The sequence below is a fragment of the Prinia subflava genome, chromosome 17 (genome assembly GCF_021018805.1).
Source record: "Prinia subflava isolate CZ2003 ecotype Zambia chromosome 17, Cam_Psub_1.2, whole genome shotgun sequence".
In the NCBI taxonomy this organism is placed as follows: Eukaryota; Metazoa; Chordata; class Aves; order Passeriformes; family Cisticolidae; genus Prinia; species Prinia subflava.
Genome location: NC_086263.1, coordinates 12,970,087 through 12,985,982, shown reverse-complemented (window position 1 = coordinate 12,985,982; position 15,896 = coordinate 12,970,087). Strand labels below are relative to the sequence as shown.

At 43.4% G+C, this 15,896-nt stretch overlaps 1 protein-coding gene across 1 annotated transcript in view; it reads right to left on the bottom strand.

Moving 5' to 3' along the window:
• FOXK1 (forkhead box K1) overlaps positions 1–15,896 on the bottom strand; it is a 55,971-nt gene that overhangs the window by 21,774 nt on the left and 18,301 nt on the right. Inside the window, exon 2 of the mRNA XM_063414661.1 lies at positions 7,712–7,909. Coding sequence (XP_063270731.1) covers positions 7,712–7,909 — 198 coding nt within the window. The remainder of the gene's footprint in view (positions 1–7,711; positions 7,910–15,896) is intronic.

Below are 15,896 nucleotides of genomic sequence, written 5' to 3'. Positions count from 1 at the left end.
TGAAGTGTTGACAAAGCTCCTCTAAACTAAAGTGTTAATAACTTGTAGAAAAGCCAGGCACTCCCAGCAGATATTCACTGAAGAACACCATCATGATCATCTCCTGAAGAAGCAGCTGCCCCTTGGGACAGCCACAGATTTGGAAGGGACACTAATCTTGTATCAGAATAAAACCCTTTTGTCCAGGCAGATCTGCTTCCTTTCAGCCTGGATCAATGACCAAATCCAGAGATGTGGGGACAGAACAAACACCAGCGTTTGGGCACTCCATGCACAGACAGGGTAACATGTGCTGCTGAGTGTTCAAGCTCTCAGTCAATCATCACAGCTCTTCAGAGGGGAGGCAGAAAGAGCTGACTGCTGGAAAAAACAAGGAGACACAATCTGCTCCCCTCCCAACATGGGACAGAAGGAGTGAAGAAACAGTTTTGCTAAAAATACCCCTCTGAGGGTTAAGTTAAAATTAAACATTAGCGCAGTCTAAAGAAAACAAGCAAACACAATGCAGTGACATCAGTTTCCTGGAGTTCCTGGAATTCTCCTCACCACCCAAAGCTAGGGGCTGGCTGGGGATGCTTGCATGCACTCACACCCCTTTAAAAATATTATGAAACAAAGTTTTCCCTACAAACACCTGTTTGTGCTATAAAACAAAAATCAACTGCAAGGACAGTAATAATGATTTGTTGGATATTAACACAGCATCAATATTTGGCCACAACTTGATCCACGTTGATACTATAACCTTTCACTGAGAAAAGCACTGCAATTTCAGCCTGCTCTGACATCCTACCACACTGCTGTGATCCATGCTCACTGTCCATGCTGGCACACTTAGCTTACAAGCACTCCAAGCTAATTTGCTTGTTATGGAAGAGAGCATTTTGGAGAGGAAGCAAGTGTTTTACACCACTAAAGACACACAGAGCATGGAAGCAACCCAGCTGCAGTTACCCACAGTCTTAACCCACAGTACCATGGTTAATGCCCCAAGTGCCAGAGATCTTTGATATCCTCTGAGGATTCAGCATCTCAGCCTGAAACAGTGACTGCAGGCAGCCACTGGGCCACAGTTCTCTAAATACCATGCTGAGAACTCAGCTTTAGAATCAGACTACAACCACGTGCTGAATCACACCAGTCCTCTGCAGCATGTTTTCCATTTCAGACTTAACCCTTCTTTGGCAGGAAGGCCAGAAAGATGAGGGCTGAAGGCAGTGTCTGCAATACATGCACATTGTAAGTGGCAGGATGCCTTTTAAACACGGGGCTTGAACGTTCTTTGTAACACCACGATTCGCTTTCAACTCCTGCCAAGAGGAACCCAGCCTGTAAGTTCACAGCACTTGCTAGGAGCAATTAACTCTAAGCTGCTGGAGAGTGTGTACAACGTGCTGCATTGCTGCTGGAATGTCCACAATCACTTTGTTTAACCAAAGAATCAGCCTGCAAAAGTAGGATGTACCACTGTGTGCACGGTGCATTCACACCAGGACATTGTGTGCTGCTTGTCTAGTCTCATTAAAAAAAAAGAAAGGAAAAGGGATAGAGGAGATCCAGAGAAGGTACTGACAGGGATAAGTAGGATGACTGGAGATATGGAATGGATTTCATACAAGAAAAAATTGTTTTAAGACAGAAGCTGAGGTGCAAAGTGACAGAGCTATAAAAACAAAGCCAAGAGGAAGTGTTTAGCTTCTGGCCTCTTGCACCAGAAGAGATGGTGAGCACAAAATGAAACTAAGCAGCACGTCCAAAACAAAAGAAAGTGGTTCTACTACTGTGGCTGCACTGTGGAGTGACATGCTGTAACACAGGGCTGATGATAAAGTCTGTGTGAATGGAAAAGGCCAGTACACAAGTCCCTGGGGAAAGGGAAAGACTGGGAAGCCATCAGGGGCTTTAGGAGACACAGTCAGGAAGTCCCTGCTCCAAGGCAGTCTCCTGTCCAAGAAAATGGAGGCAAACTACACCTAAGTCAGCATTACTCTGTTTTCTGTGTTCTTATATGATCCCCAAGATCCTCATGTCTGAGGCAGAGCACTGCTAGAGGGATCTGTTCCCTGGGCACATTGAGATTTTCACGTAGACACTTCCACAATCTCTCAATACTAGGCACATTTTATGGACTAGGGGGTAATAAAAATGAAAATGAAGCAACAAGTGCTCACATTATTTATTTATGGTCATATTACAAGTCTGTGAACAATCTGGAAGCCAAAACACTCCCAAATTCCAGTGCCAACTTCCCAGAAGGAGAGGCAGTAGCAGAATGTAGGAAATTTGCCCTATTACTCAATCGAGGGATCGAGCTATGGAGCTAAATTTAAGGTATATGGAAAAAGCATCTATCCTCTCCATCACAAAGAGGAAAGATTATCTGGGATCTCATAAAAAATTCTTCACCTGACTTGGAATCTGCACTCCTGAAGCAGAATAAAACCATTGCTGGTTTAGGACATGGTATGCACACAGCAGTGGCTTTGAAAAATTCCCACAGGCACACTTGTGAAGCAGGTACAGAGATACAGCAGGGATAAGAGTTACAGCCTTGGCAATGCTGCCGATATACAGATTCCAGTCTGACTGGGCATTTTTTAAGCCCCTGCTGGGTACAGAGAAAAAAAAAAATCACAATTTCTTAAAATCCTCCCCAGTCTATTCCTCGAATGCAAGCTGGAGGTGTTTTGCCCTGGGCACAAGGACTATGGTTAGAGAAAAAGGATAAACCTCTGCCTACCCCAATACTCCACAAGCCCACAAAAAGGGGCATGAAGATACAGGGACGCTTTTTATGTGCAACAAGCAAGAATCAGGCCAAAGTGCAGCCCTTGGACTTGCGAAACAAGCCTTTCCACGATACACCAATCAGCAAGAATGGCTGAGAATCCTCCACTGCTCTCACCTTCCCCAGCCTAGCCCCAAAATCCTAACTCAAAGAAAGGCAAGTCCTTGCACGTTGCGTGTTTCAGACAGGTCTCAGAAGCAATCACAAGTGGTGAGACTGCCAAACCAAGCTGGATTTTGATGTGAAAGGAGAAATCTGAGAGCTACCCTGCCTGCTTAATGCTGAAGAAAACCAAAGCTGTCGAACAAGCCACAAGTGAGAGAAAGTGAACTATCCACGAAAGGTGAAGTTGTTATTACTCGTGAGTGCTCCAGTGGTTCCCTTGGAAAGGAAGTGACTTCACTCCGACTGTGGATTCAGTGAACATTTTATGCTCATCAGGGAAGAGGAAGTGCTCCTGTAGCTGGTGACATCTGCAACCCTTCCTCCAGCACACAGCTTGGCACATCTCCTCTAGCACACAGTCCATTATCTGCAATAAACATGCGTGGGAGCTCCCCAGCCCAGCAGAGACTGTTGCTTCTCCTATGTGATGTATATGCATCACCCTCCTTGGCTTGTGGTTTGGAGACTGGGGTGATTAAAAATAATCACCTCTCTGTCCAACTGTGGGAGTTGCCTGAGCAGTGCATTCTGCCTGAGTGCAGGAAGTAATGTATAACTGAGACGATGCAAAAGAGCCTGCAAAAACCCTGCCTTGGAGCTCTCCAGTGGTGTTTCAGTTCAGTGGCTCACAGTGCTCTGGGAAGAGGCAAAGCCTGAATGAAATGGAGCAGGGAATATTTATGCATCCTGTTCCAGTGAGTGAATGCATCCACTGAAGCCAGGCTTCATTCAGCCTCCCCCTACACACCTTCAGAGTAAATGTGCAAGTGCGGAGTAAATCCCAAGGGTTGTGAAACAGCACTGCATGGCTATCCTAGAGCCCATAAAAAGCTTTTTCCTAGCCAAGTCTGGATCAAAGCAGAGCCAGCATTTGCAGGTCTGCTGGAACATGGCTCACACACACTCTTTGTCATGCTTTATGGAATAAGAGCTCAATACATAATTTATCTAGTACACATGCTTGTGAAGTAGTAATTACACTGTGCATGCATAAAAATCAGACAATGAATTTAAATGACCTGTTAAAGGCCACAAAACAAGTTGGTGGCTAAGTCAAGATAATTGCAGCTAGCTCTGAGTAATCCGCTATCAGAGCATGCAGTGTGCTACTGAAGTCAATTCTCTTAGTGGAAAAAGGATCAGATGAAACCAAGCAATTCAGCTCACACCTGGTTTACTAATCAAGCTTACAGAACAAAAGAAGTTGATCTTTCATTATTCATACTATTAACTACATTGTAAACTAGTTATCAACCCTTCTAGTAACAGCCAAACATGGGCAGGCACGTTAAGTACTAGCAGTTAAAATACAAATTTGGGTTCACACACAAATATTTTTAACAGTTTAGCTGTTAACACTGAACCTTACCAGGCACTTTACAAGCAGTGGTTCTCACAGGGCCCTAAGGACTCTTACTCCTATATGTCAAAGAAAATTTTTTACTGATAAAGACTGTGTTGGTGAGCCAAGAATCCGTGCCCTTTCTGTGAAAAAACCCAAACAAGTACAAGACAAAACGTTCAAGCCCAAAGTTATTCTAATGCACAGATAAGCCAGAAGTAGCAGTTGTAAAATATGAATAATAATACCGACCTCCATAGTAGGATACTTAGTATTTCTCTATTGTAGTGTGTGTGTATGTATCTATATATATATCCCACTGAGAACATAATTGCTGTTTAGAATAGGGAAGCAAGTACAAAGAAAGAATTTAATTTTCATAAATATTAAAACCACCCCAGCTCTGAGGGGCAAGGCCGCAGAGAGAGATGTTATTTGGTAAACTGAGTTAAGTCACTGCTACAGGGCCATTAACAACGACTGAACTACAGTAAAAAGGAAACTAAACACTCTAAATCTAAACTCCAACTCAGCAAGACTTTGAGACCAGGAATAGAGTCTTGCATCACACCTTGTCTCTGGAGATCTGATAATAATCCAAGCACAAGCCAGTCTGCAGACTGGGTTGCAACACACACATGTAGATACTGTGCATTTATCACAAAATCTGGCAAAGGTAAGTGATTGCAGCATAGGTGAGAAGCTTTGTGGAACCACTGGCATTCAAAGAGTATCCTCCAAATTCAAGGTGCAGAAGCTTAAAGCCATGTACTGACAGTTCCTCAATTCCTGAAATTCTGACTCAGTTTTATCTCCTGAAAAGTAGAGCTGAATTCAAGCAAACCCCACATGATTTTTACAGAGCTTTTCAATGCCTTGAACCTACTGAGGAGTGATTTGGTGCTACTTTGCCCTTTCACATTTTGTGTAAAATGGCAGGCTGCTTCCACTGAGTTCTTACAACCACAGTGGCCTTTCCTTTCTGGAACATGTAAGTCTGATTTTTTTTGAAAAGGAGTTTTGAACTCAAAGCAGGAAGAAATAATCCATGCCTGTTTGTAACCCTCTCAGCATGCTGCCAACCAACATTTTCCCTTACAGCTGTACAACAGCATTCAAAACACATCCACACACAGCCCCTCCTGGAGACAAAACACCTAGCTGAGAAAACAGTGAGCACATTTCTCCCCAGGAATAAGCAGGAATCTTGCTTTGCAAAGCTGCTGAGGGTGGCAGGTTTGGTTTTGTTTAACTAAAGCTCATTCCCTCTCTAGGCACTGCACTTTGCAGAGGGAAAATAAATAGGCTGGAAAAACCCCAGAAGCTTGCAGGGGAGAACCTGCAGGGAGGCAAGCTGCAGTGTAAACAGGGAGGGAGAGCAGAGCTGGGGGTCAGGAGGGCAGGGCTGGATCTGCTGGGGCGAGTGCAGGTACAGCCCCTGCCCTACACCAGGGCGGAGGCAGGAAAAGGGGGCCAGGAGCCACTTTCCAAAAAGGAAATTTCACCCTGCCCAGGATTTCCAAACTGCAATAATTTTCCATGGGCCAATCAGGGAGGAGCAAGGCAAACGCACCAAATTAGGAAAGTAAATACTAGAAGGGGGAGAGGAAGGAGGAGGAGGAGAACACAGCAACCACCTCCCAAAGCCAGCAGTGGGAGTGGGGTCTGAGTTTCATGCTGAGCCCCACCAGCCCTCCCAGCTCGGCCTCTGGGAAGGAGGAGAGGACACTGTGCCAGCCTCATCCAGCGCTGTGAAGCCACCAAGAGAGCAGAGAGCTGCCCTGGAGGTCAGATGGCCAGAATGCACAGCTACATGCTCCCAAAGGAGCATTCCTTCCTCAGGCACAAACACCCAAATCGTTTCCCAAAGCCTGGCCCAGGGGAGAGCAGCAAGACCCTGCCGGGGGAGAGGGGAAGGCTGAAGGGGCTGAGCAGGGATGTTTACAAACGTGTCAGCCCCTCCTCTGTAAGAGGAACTCGGAAATGAAAGGGCTTTGGCGAGCGAAACCTCAGCTGTCTTTTGAGGTTTTCTGAAGACTTGGCTGGATTAGCTTCTGCTCAAGACAAACGGATGCAATCATTAATCATCCTCAGTAAACACTGCGTTAGGGGCTGAGCACAATTCAACACTACTATTTCCACTTTCTCCTTATGCAAAAGAAACATTCTCAGGGAATCAAATATCAGTTGCAGGCATATGCCAGAGTCAAAAGATACAGCCTCTGTTAGTAACACAAACCACACTGCGCTGCTTTGCACAAGATGACTGAATGGAAACTAACTACCATATGTTGGCAAAGGAACCATCCCCCTCCCCTCCCAGCAACAAGCTTCATCTAAAAAGAGAAGGTTAAATATAAACTAAAAGCAGTCCCTGAACAGAGGAGTAAAACCACAGCTACCTCCAGCCCCCTCTTTCTAGAATATCTGCACTGCACATCTGCACAGCTCTGCAAGATGGTCGGAAAAACCCAAACAAGCCTCCAGATCATGCAAACCCAAACTGGCTTCATTGTGACACTGAACTCTCAGTCTCAGCCATGCAGATTTGAATACTACTCACTGAATTAGTGCTGTCAGAAGAGATTTGCATATTATACCCTTTTACAAATGTGCAGACAAGAAAGCCCAAAGGCTACTACTATTACCAGGCACACTCTTGCTATTTTGATGCCCACACATTTTAAAATTCGAATACATCATCCTATACCACAAGTCCCTTTACTTTATAAAATGTATTATACTTCAAGTAACAGATTTAACTTTAAGAGATTTCACTGAAACTCTGTAACCCCAACTCTTTGCTGAAAAGGAAAAGAAATATTCCATACAGTAACTTGATGTTCAGATTATTTCTACTGCACATCCACAGATCAGATAATTTACAAAACAGGATACTCGCCCAGATGGACATTTAGATTGCTGCAGCCCCTCAGTACGTGGTCAGCATCCTACCCCCATTTCCTTCCATTCCCAGGAAACCACGTGCCAATGGCCACTCTTGTCCCTAACTTCAGATAACAGCAGCACCACCCAGCAACAACAGAATATTACTGAGATAAAAATAAAACAGGCAGTCTTAAGATAGAAAGTATATGCCTGCTTTCTTTTCTCCATGCATATAGGTAGCTCTCAATAAATATTTCTAATTCCACTGCCAAAGATAGACTCTATATGTAACTCTATAGTGTGAAACCAACACTCAGGTTTACCCTTGAACCCTCTGAGCTCTTAAACAAAACCCTTGTGCCCTACTGCCGGCCATCATAACATTTTTTAGCAGTCTCCCATTGTTTTGAACATCAGAGATTTAACTAGTTATTTTTAATGGGGCATTTCTTGCACCAGGGATACCAAACAAAACAGGGCTGACAAGCTGATGTCAGAGAACATATTTTTGAGAATTAACATCTTACCTGATAGTGCCTGTGGGGGATGGGAGGGGGCTGACCACGCTCCGGAGATCCGGCTCCGGGATGTGGATCTTCAGAGGTGATATTTGAGGGTAAAGTGGCCGGAGGGGATGTGTTGAGGCTTCCTCTTTTACTTCCTCTTTATGGTATAAAGATGTGAACTGGATCTTTATAACCGTGCTAGGGAATCGGAAAGTACATCTGGAAAGGAAAGAAAGGGAAAAGTCAGTTTTACACATGATACTGAACATATTTAAGAGGTTTTGGATGCAGTTGATGCATCATTAATAATTCAAAGTCCACCAGTGTCTTGGGCAGAGTTACTGATCATTCATAAAGTTCTGTAAATACATCACAGTGAATCATGGGTCATCTAGAGATGAGATACAAGCTGAAGGTTTGGGTAAGTTCAGTGATTTCCTCAAGGCCATGCATTCATTCAATCAGTGACTAAGCAAGAAGCACTCCTATAACAACAAATATTGGGTTCCTGCAAAGTATCAAGGACTAGGATCTATTTTTAATTAGCTCATTGCACACATCTCAGGAAGATCCAGCTCACAAGAAAGTATCAAACAACAAGCAATAAGGAGCAAAAATAAAGTCCAGGCAGAGCAGACCTGTCCAACAAACAGGCTCCAGGTAAGACCCCAGAGCACTATTTAAAGACTTGTCTCTATATAATTGATATCCATTTATATTTCTGCACATGATGTTAAAGGATCATCTAGCATGTTTCAGATTCAAATACATTCATTTAGAAGTGCCTCCCTTTAGGGTTACAGCTAGCAGGTTTAGAACAGGGCCCCTGCAAGCCTGTGGGGCCTCATTTATTTTCTAAGTAACACTCCCTTCCAATTGTTATTTAGGAAAAAAAATAATCACACATCTACAAGTGCAGCCTTCAGGAGATGCTTGGAAATTCAAAAGGAAATAAGCACCGACATTTTCCATATTTGAACAGAAAGCTTTCTCATTTACAGTGTCTACAATGAGCACAGAGCTGTAAGAGTGAGTGTTCTGCAATTCTTCTTACTGCACTTTAATTAGACAATCATGTGCAATCAATACAAGCTTTCCAGGGATCATTTCACTGATACTAAGGTTAAAGCAGCAGGAAATAAAAACCAGGTTTCACCGTGGGAAAGGCCAGCAGAGCACAGTAATTGTGCTGGATTCCAGCATCTTGCCTATAGAAGGAAAGGAAGGGATTTGGGTGGTGTTGTTCCAGCACCCTAAGTGCTGCTGTGGGCTGAGCAGAGTTATTTTAACCAGTGCATTATTGAATTCTACCAGGCACAGAACAAGGTGACAAGCAAGTCAATCTGTTTTTGTGACCACCTTATCTTAATGCTGCTATTGACAGAAATGCAGCTCTAAAACACACTCACTTGCTCTTGGTTCTTTGGCACAAGCTGGTTGTGCTGTAAGGTAATGCCCAAAATTATCATTCAGGCATGGGAAGCTCATTCCCACCTCCCACCTCATCTCTCAAATGAGCTGGCTCAGCATTCAGTGGCTCACAATGGCTCTGCTAGTCCAGCAGGAGTTTGCATTGCATTTAATTCACTTCAGAGGTCCTGCCACCTGCACTCATTAATGCATTAAATAAGAACATCATTGCTGGCAATGCAGCCTAATTGTGTTTATCTAACCCTTCTAGACAGGGTGCCCTGCAGATTGAACACAAGGCACAGTTCAAAACAGCAGTGTCCGTGCCTTGCAGTGTCTGCCAGCAGCAGGCACCAACCCCCTGAGATGAACCTGAAACAAGGATGTTGAGCCACTGCCCTGGTTTTTAAGCTTTGTACTGCTACATGGATTTGCTTAAAGAGAAAAAGCTCAAAGTACATACATTTGGAATGAGCATCACATGGACTAAGGCTCAAAACCAGTACGAGCAAAGCTTCATCATTTCTCAAGCCCTTATCAGGGAAAAGCTGAGCTGCCTGTCACAGAGCGATGGAATTCTCTGCTCTAACACCAACTGCTCAGCATTTTCCAACACCTGAGTCAAGGACAAATCAGTCCCTGTTCAGCAGAGCTCAGTGCAATCCCAGCCTGACTGCACAGAGCCCTAGGAGAGTTTTGTAGCACTGCTGAGGCCAGGAGATTCCCCACTGCAGCTCATAGCAGTAAGGAATTCTATCCCACTGCCACTTATTAGAAGGTCTTCCTTTTCAGAAGGACTCACTAATGCAAGATCCATATCTCCTAAATTGCTCTGAGGTGATGATAAAGTAACTCCTTAACTCTACCCACTTACTGATGCTGCAGCAATATTAGATAAAAAGTGATACCTGCACCCAAACTGCTGTGAAAGGCTGTCCCATCAGCCTGTGTGTGTGTGGGCAATCTCAAGAAAATCTGTTAATTTTCCAAAATCATGTGAAGTCTAAACCAAGGCAGTGAGCTGCTGAAAGGGCCCATCCAGAACTGCTCTTCCCTGCGAGCCTCCCCAGAGCAGCCCGATGCAGCCATGTGATTTATCTGCAATCTCAGCCTGCAGCCGGGGACAGAAACACAGCCTGGCCTGGGTGACTACACAGGCAAACAATTTGTTGGCTGCTGTGATTTGGTTTTTAGACAGACAGGCTTCCCAGTTCACTGAAGCAGAACCCAGGATGTACAACCAGCTTTCATGGATTATGGTAACTAGCACGAACATGGCCAATTTGTAAGGAACCAGTCCCAGGAAAACTGAGGAGTGGATATCTGCAAGGGTGCTCACAGCTTTACCTGCAGCTGCCCTGTGCTGGTTTCAGTACTGACACTGCCTGCAAAGCCAAGCTGGGGGTAACAAAGCTGAATTCTGCTTTTCCTGATGTAAAAACCTGCGACCCAAGAAATGGAAATGCAATGCAAAGCAGACCGTAAATTCCTGCGGAACTCCTCCCTTCCCTCAGGGGTGAGAAGGTGCCCGGGATTAAGGTTATTGTTCCAGTTCTATCGCAACCACCACAGCAATGCAAACACGGGCACCAGCACAGCCCAAGCCACTGCTTCAAATCGACACAGCCTAATGCTGGGGAACCGTGTCAGTGAGAAATCAGAAAAACACGATTTGGAAGCATCTTGTCACAGGAAGATCACTTTTCATTACATTGAACCTGAATGCAGTTTTAATAAGCTTTTCTATTGTTCCCTTAATTACCCTCTTTCTAGTCAAGAGGATAAACTTAAATTATATCAGGTAGTCCTATGTAGGAGTGAGGCACATTATTAGTGCAGGACTTAAACCTTTGAGAATTGCACTTCTACAGAAGATAAGGACAAAACAGAAAACCCAAGCAGAACTGAATATGCATACCTTAAGATTACTGTATATATTTCAGGTTATTTAAACTGAGTTATATTATTTGATCCATGTTGCATGATTCCTATCAAAGATGCAATAACAATTTTTACTCCTGCTTAAAATTTTCATTATGAGAAAAAGATCAGTCTGAAAGTACAGATGAGACTCAATATAAAAAGCATAATGAAGTTAACTGGTATTTCCAAGGGTGCCCAGGAGGCAATTCTTTCAAGCACCTCTGAAATTTCCAGCTGATCAGATGGATGAATTAATGGTCTGCAAAATCTTTGGTCTTGTTGCCGGCATGAAGAGCCTGCCTCAGTTACAGATCTGCTGAGTTTACTCAATAACCTGCTACAGACTGGCACGGGCTCTAATCAATCCCTGGCCATAGAAATTATACGGACTGGAATCACATTTACAGTATGGAACATGCATCAATTCATTGTGGGAAAGGGTTCTAATTTCTCTAGGATGCCTTGCAAAGCAGTGGGAATAGAAAGCTTTTTTTTTTCCCAGTCTGTATTAAAACACACAAACAGCCTCCCCAGCCTCCACAAACTGCACAGAAACAATTCTTGTCTTCTTAGACTACAGGCAGGAGTCACAGAAAATGGATTGCTGGCTCCGTGCTGCCTGCTGGAGAGCACAGAATCCATAGCAAGTGGCTGAATGCATGCTATATATACACTGGAGACCGAGGGGAAGAGAAGGAGTGCACATTCCACACATGGTTACAGTCACATAAAAGACGTTGCTACAATTTTGTTTGCTTGTTTTACACAAAACAGATTTTTCCAAAAGTTTCCTGGGTGAGCTCCTCGCACTGACAGCACAGCTCCCATGCTATTAGGCATCCTTCATGTGGTGAACCAGTGACAGTGACCACAAGCATTTCATCTACATAAAGCCTGAAAATAAAGTGTAAGAAACACTAGACTTTACATAAACAGTCACCCTACAGCAGACTTCAGGAAAGATGGTCAGGGAAAAAAAACCCAACAAAATGACTGCATACCCTGCATGGCTCTATAGAAAGCAGACATTTTCCTCCTCCTCAAAGCACCTTTTACTCACAGATGCAAAGGGAACAGAGATGCACTTGCCAAAACATAGCACCAGGTTCAACAGAAGCTATTACAGCCACTGACTTCTTTGTTAAAGCACCCTGAGTGCTGTTAGCACCAAACGACTTCTGCTAAGATGTGCTGCATGACAGCAAGAAAAGGCTATTTAAAGATTTTAAAAGGAGGCAGGAAACTGTGCTGGATTTATGCTTTTACATTTACACCGAGGAAAAGCACAGTGACAAAGGAAGATAAATCATGAGAAAGTCAAGGTGAAACATATATATAAAATATACATATAACAGTCATATATAAAACTTGGAATGATATTTTTATATATCATATATATACACATAATGTAGTATGTTATGTTATGTTATATATAAACATCATTCCAGTTCATCATGCAAAAGGAATAACCAGAAAAGTAAGCTGGAACTACTCCATATGTGTTGTAATCAGCAAGTTGGTACCACCTTTGTCTACTTTATCTCGCCATAATTTCTGAAATCCTGTTATTCCTGAATGTTGGGGGTATAACTGCACCAGTAGCATCTGTGGTACACAGATGAGATGCAGGTCGAGCGAGAAACATTGCAGGAGGTGCTCTGTTAAAAATATCACTTTTTACAGGTTGAATCAGACGGTACCACAGGCCCCAGGTTTCATTCAATGCCCTGCTTAAGCATGACTGTCCCCCCTCGGTGCAAGGGCCCCTTCTCTTTTTAAACATGCAGATACAGTAATCATGCTGCTGACACTCAGCATCTCAAGCTTTCTCTCCATCACTCTGAATTTTTATCAGCGTTGGTGTGAGCAGCAGGACCAGGGCAGGGATTGTCCCACTGTGAGGTGAGGCCACATCTCAAATGCTGTGTCCAGCTCTGGGCCCTGCCATTCAGGAAGGACATTGAGGGGCTTGAGCATGTCCAGAGAAGGGAACAGAGCTGGGAAAGGGTCTGGAGCACCAGGAGCAGCTGAGGGAGGTGGGAAAGGGGCTCAGCCTGGAGAAAAAGAGGCTCAGGAGGGACCGTCTGGCTCTGCACAGCTCCTGCCAGGAGGGGACAGCCAGGGTGGGATCAGGCCCTACTCCCAAGCAACAAACAACAGGACAAGAAGAAGCCTCAAGTTGTGCCAAGGGAGGTTTATACTGAGAATAATTTCTTCACCTAAAGGGTTGTAAAGCACTGGAACAGGCTGCCCAAGGCATTGGTAGAATGACTGTCCTGGGAGAGAATTGAAAGACCAGAGGATGTGGCACTCGGGGACATGGTTCAGTGGTGCCACTGGCAGTGCTGGGAGAATGGTTGGGCTCAATGACCTTAAAGGTCCTTTCCAACCTAAACAACTCTGTGATTCTGTGATGTGAGGGGACAGCAGTCCAACTCTTGTGGATGAAGCAGTTATCTCTACAATCAGTAAATATCTTGGATTCAGCAAAAGTGGCCAGCCAGAGCTCTAATCACAGCTTTAAACACATGATGATAACAGATCTATGCCATTACTGGCTAGAGTTTAGCCAAGAATGCCCACAAAAACCCTTGTAAAAGAGAATAAATCCCTAACAATCCCCATGAAACAGCTGTATCTCTGTTTCCTGTAATTGCTCTGAAAATCATTCGTTTTGTGCCAATTGCTCACCTCAAAGAACACAGTATTATTTCCACGCACGAAATTCCAAAATCATGTTGGATTTCTCAGTACAAGTGAGAATTTATGTCAGTCATCTCTGGCAGGCCTATTACCTTTACCAGCTATTTCAAGATACCTGACATGATTCTGCTCGAGGGCAAGATGGATACCTGTCATCCTTTCAGTGAATGTATACCATAAATACCAAAATTTCAGGCTACAATCAATGTGCAGGTGCTGTACAGAGCAGCCATTACAGAAAAATGCCCAATTACCTCCTGTAACCAGCTAAGCAAAGAACCACAAGCCTGCATTTATGAAAATCCTAAATCCACTCCCTATTCACAAAACCTTTTGAAGCAGTGTGAAAGGACGTGCTTTGGGCCACATAGAAGACTCACTGGGAAAGTTTAAGCACCTGTGCACTAAAAAATGAAACTAAATTTGGTTAGAAAAAGATAACAGTTTGCTTCACTTAACTAAACATATATCTAAGCCCTGAAGGTTTGCCCACAGAGAGGTAAGCAAACTGAGACAAGAACGACCTGAAATTCTAATTTTTTCAATAACAAGGCTCTGAGAATTGCTGTGACCTCTGCAACAACTAAGCTGGGAGTATTTACTGACCCAGACTTGCTGCTTTGTGATGCTGCACTCTGCCCAGGGACAGCAATGCTTTTCAGAATTTCAGCTTTTCAACAGCACAAAGCCTCGATGCATCACCTAGTACAAAACAAAACACTTCAACTGCAAAATACTGAGAAGGATGTCTCCCATTTCAGTAACTAAAATAACCAAATCAATGTTCTCTACCTTCACATAAATAAACTCGACCTTTATTTCCCCATGGGAATAATCAACACAAGTATTTTGCTCAAAATGATTATGTTGCTGGGACTAAGATGTCTGAAGCAGCAAGGTGGGCAAAAGCACAAGTACAAAAACCACCTTTCAATCACAAGTGAATTAAAATGAATATTAGTTTGAATGATTGTCATAAAACCATACAACAAGCTCTGAAAGCTGTCTGTCACTGGAGATTAGGTGCTATCCACCCCTCCTCTGCAATAATAATAATAATAAAATCATCCAACATTTCCTGTTCCACTCCCTACCCTACAATTTTTCCCATAAATAGCACTTAGCAAGCAATACCAATAAGAAACCAGTTATATCATCCACTTGGGTAGTGCTATCTCCATTCCAAACAAAAAAGTTAATTGCACTGAGGCTACAGAGAGTTCTGGAGGAAAGAAGACAGGTATATTTATGCTTTTTAGTCTAAATACACATCACAAAACAAGCATGTGCCTATCACCATGGTAATTTAAGAGTCACTATAATGCTTTTCCTTACACATCTCTATAGGCTACGGGACACAGGCAGTGTAAATGCCACAGTTTTAAGAGTGCTTGGTTCATTTTGGAGATTACTGTAGTCTAAAAGTAAAGAGTTTTCAGCATTTGCTATTTCCCTTTCAACTGCTCTACTGCTCTGAGCAGTTTTAGCACAGAAATCCTATTGAAGACCTATCCATAAAATCCTTTATGAAACACACAGAGAAATAGCTCCTGGCTGGTAAAATCATTTGTTGTATACATGAAGAGATAAGCAAAGGGTCTGCAAGTAAATGGCGAAGTCCAGAATCCATATTTGTTCTTCCTGTAATGAATCAACTCAATCTGAAGAAAAGCAAGACATGCACTTGGCCAAACAGCAGCAGGAGAAGGAAATAAACTGCAGAGCTGCCTGCAAAAATGCCTCTGGTATTATCCACTATTGTTCAGTGAGAGTAAAAGCTAGAAAAATCACTGTTACTCTTGGTAACATAACTGACAGAAAACTAGATTTAAAAAGTACTGAGATCATCTGCAAATAAAGGAGGACAGAGATCTCCCCCACTGCTCCAATGATAGAGCAAGCCATTGTAATGTCTGGTCATGATTATTCTGTAAGTCACCACATGAGTTTAGATCTGGAGGACTGCTTCCTAACCTCAGAGTCACCCTGAGCTCACAAATCACTTGCCTTGCATGCTTCGTAGCACACTCACTGTATTTAAAATGCTGTCATGCTTACCACTGCAGATACACAAAGGAGTTCATCTGTCAGCCAAGACTGAACCAGAACTGCCTGTGTGCATATGTGAGTGAGCTCATGTTTGAAATAATTAGTTCAATTCAAAAGACAG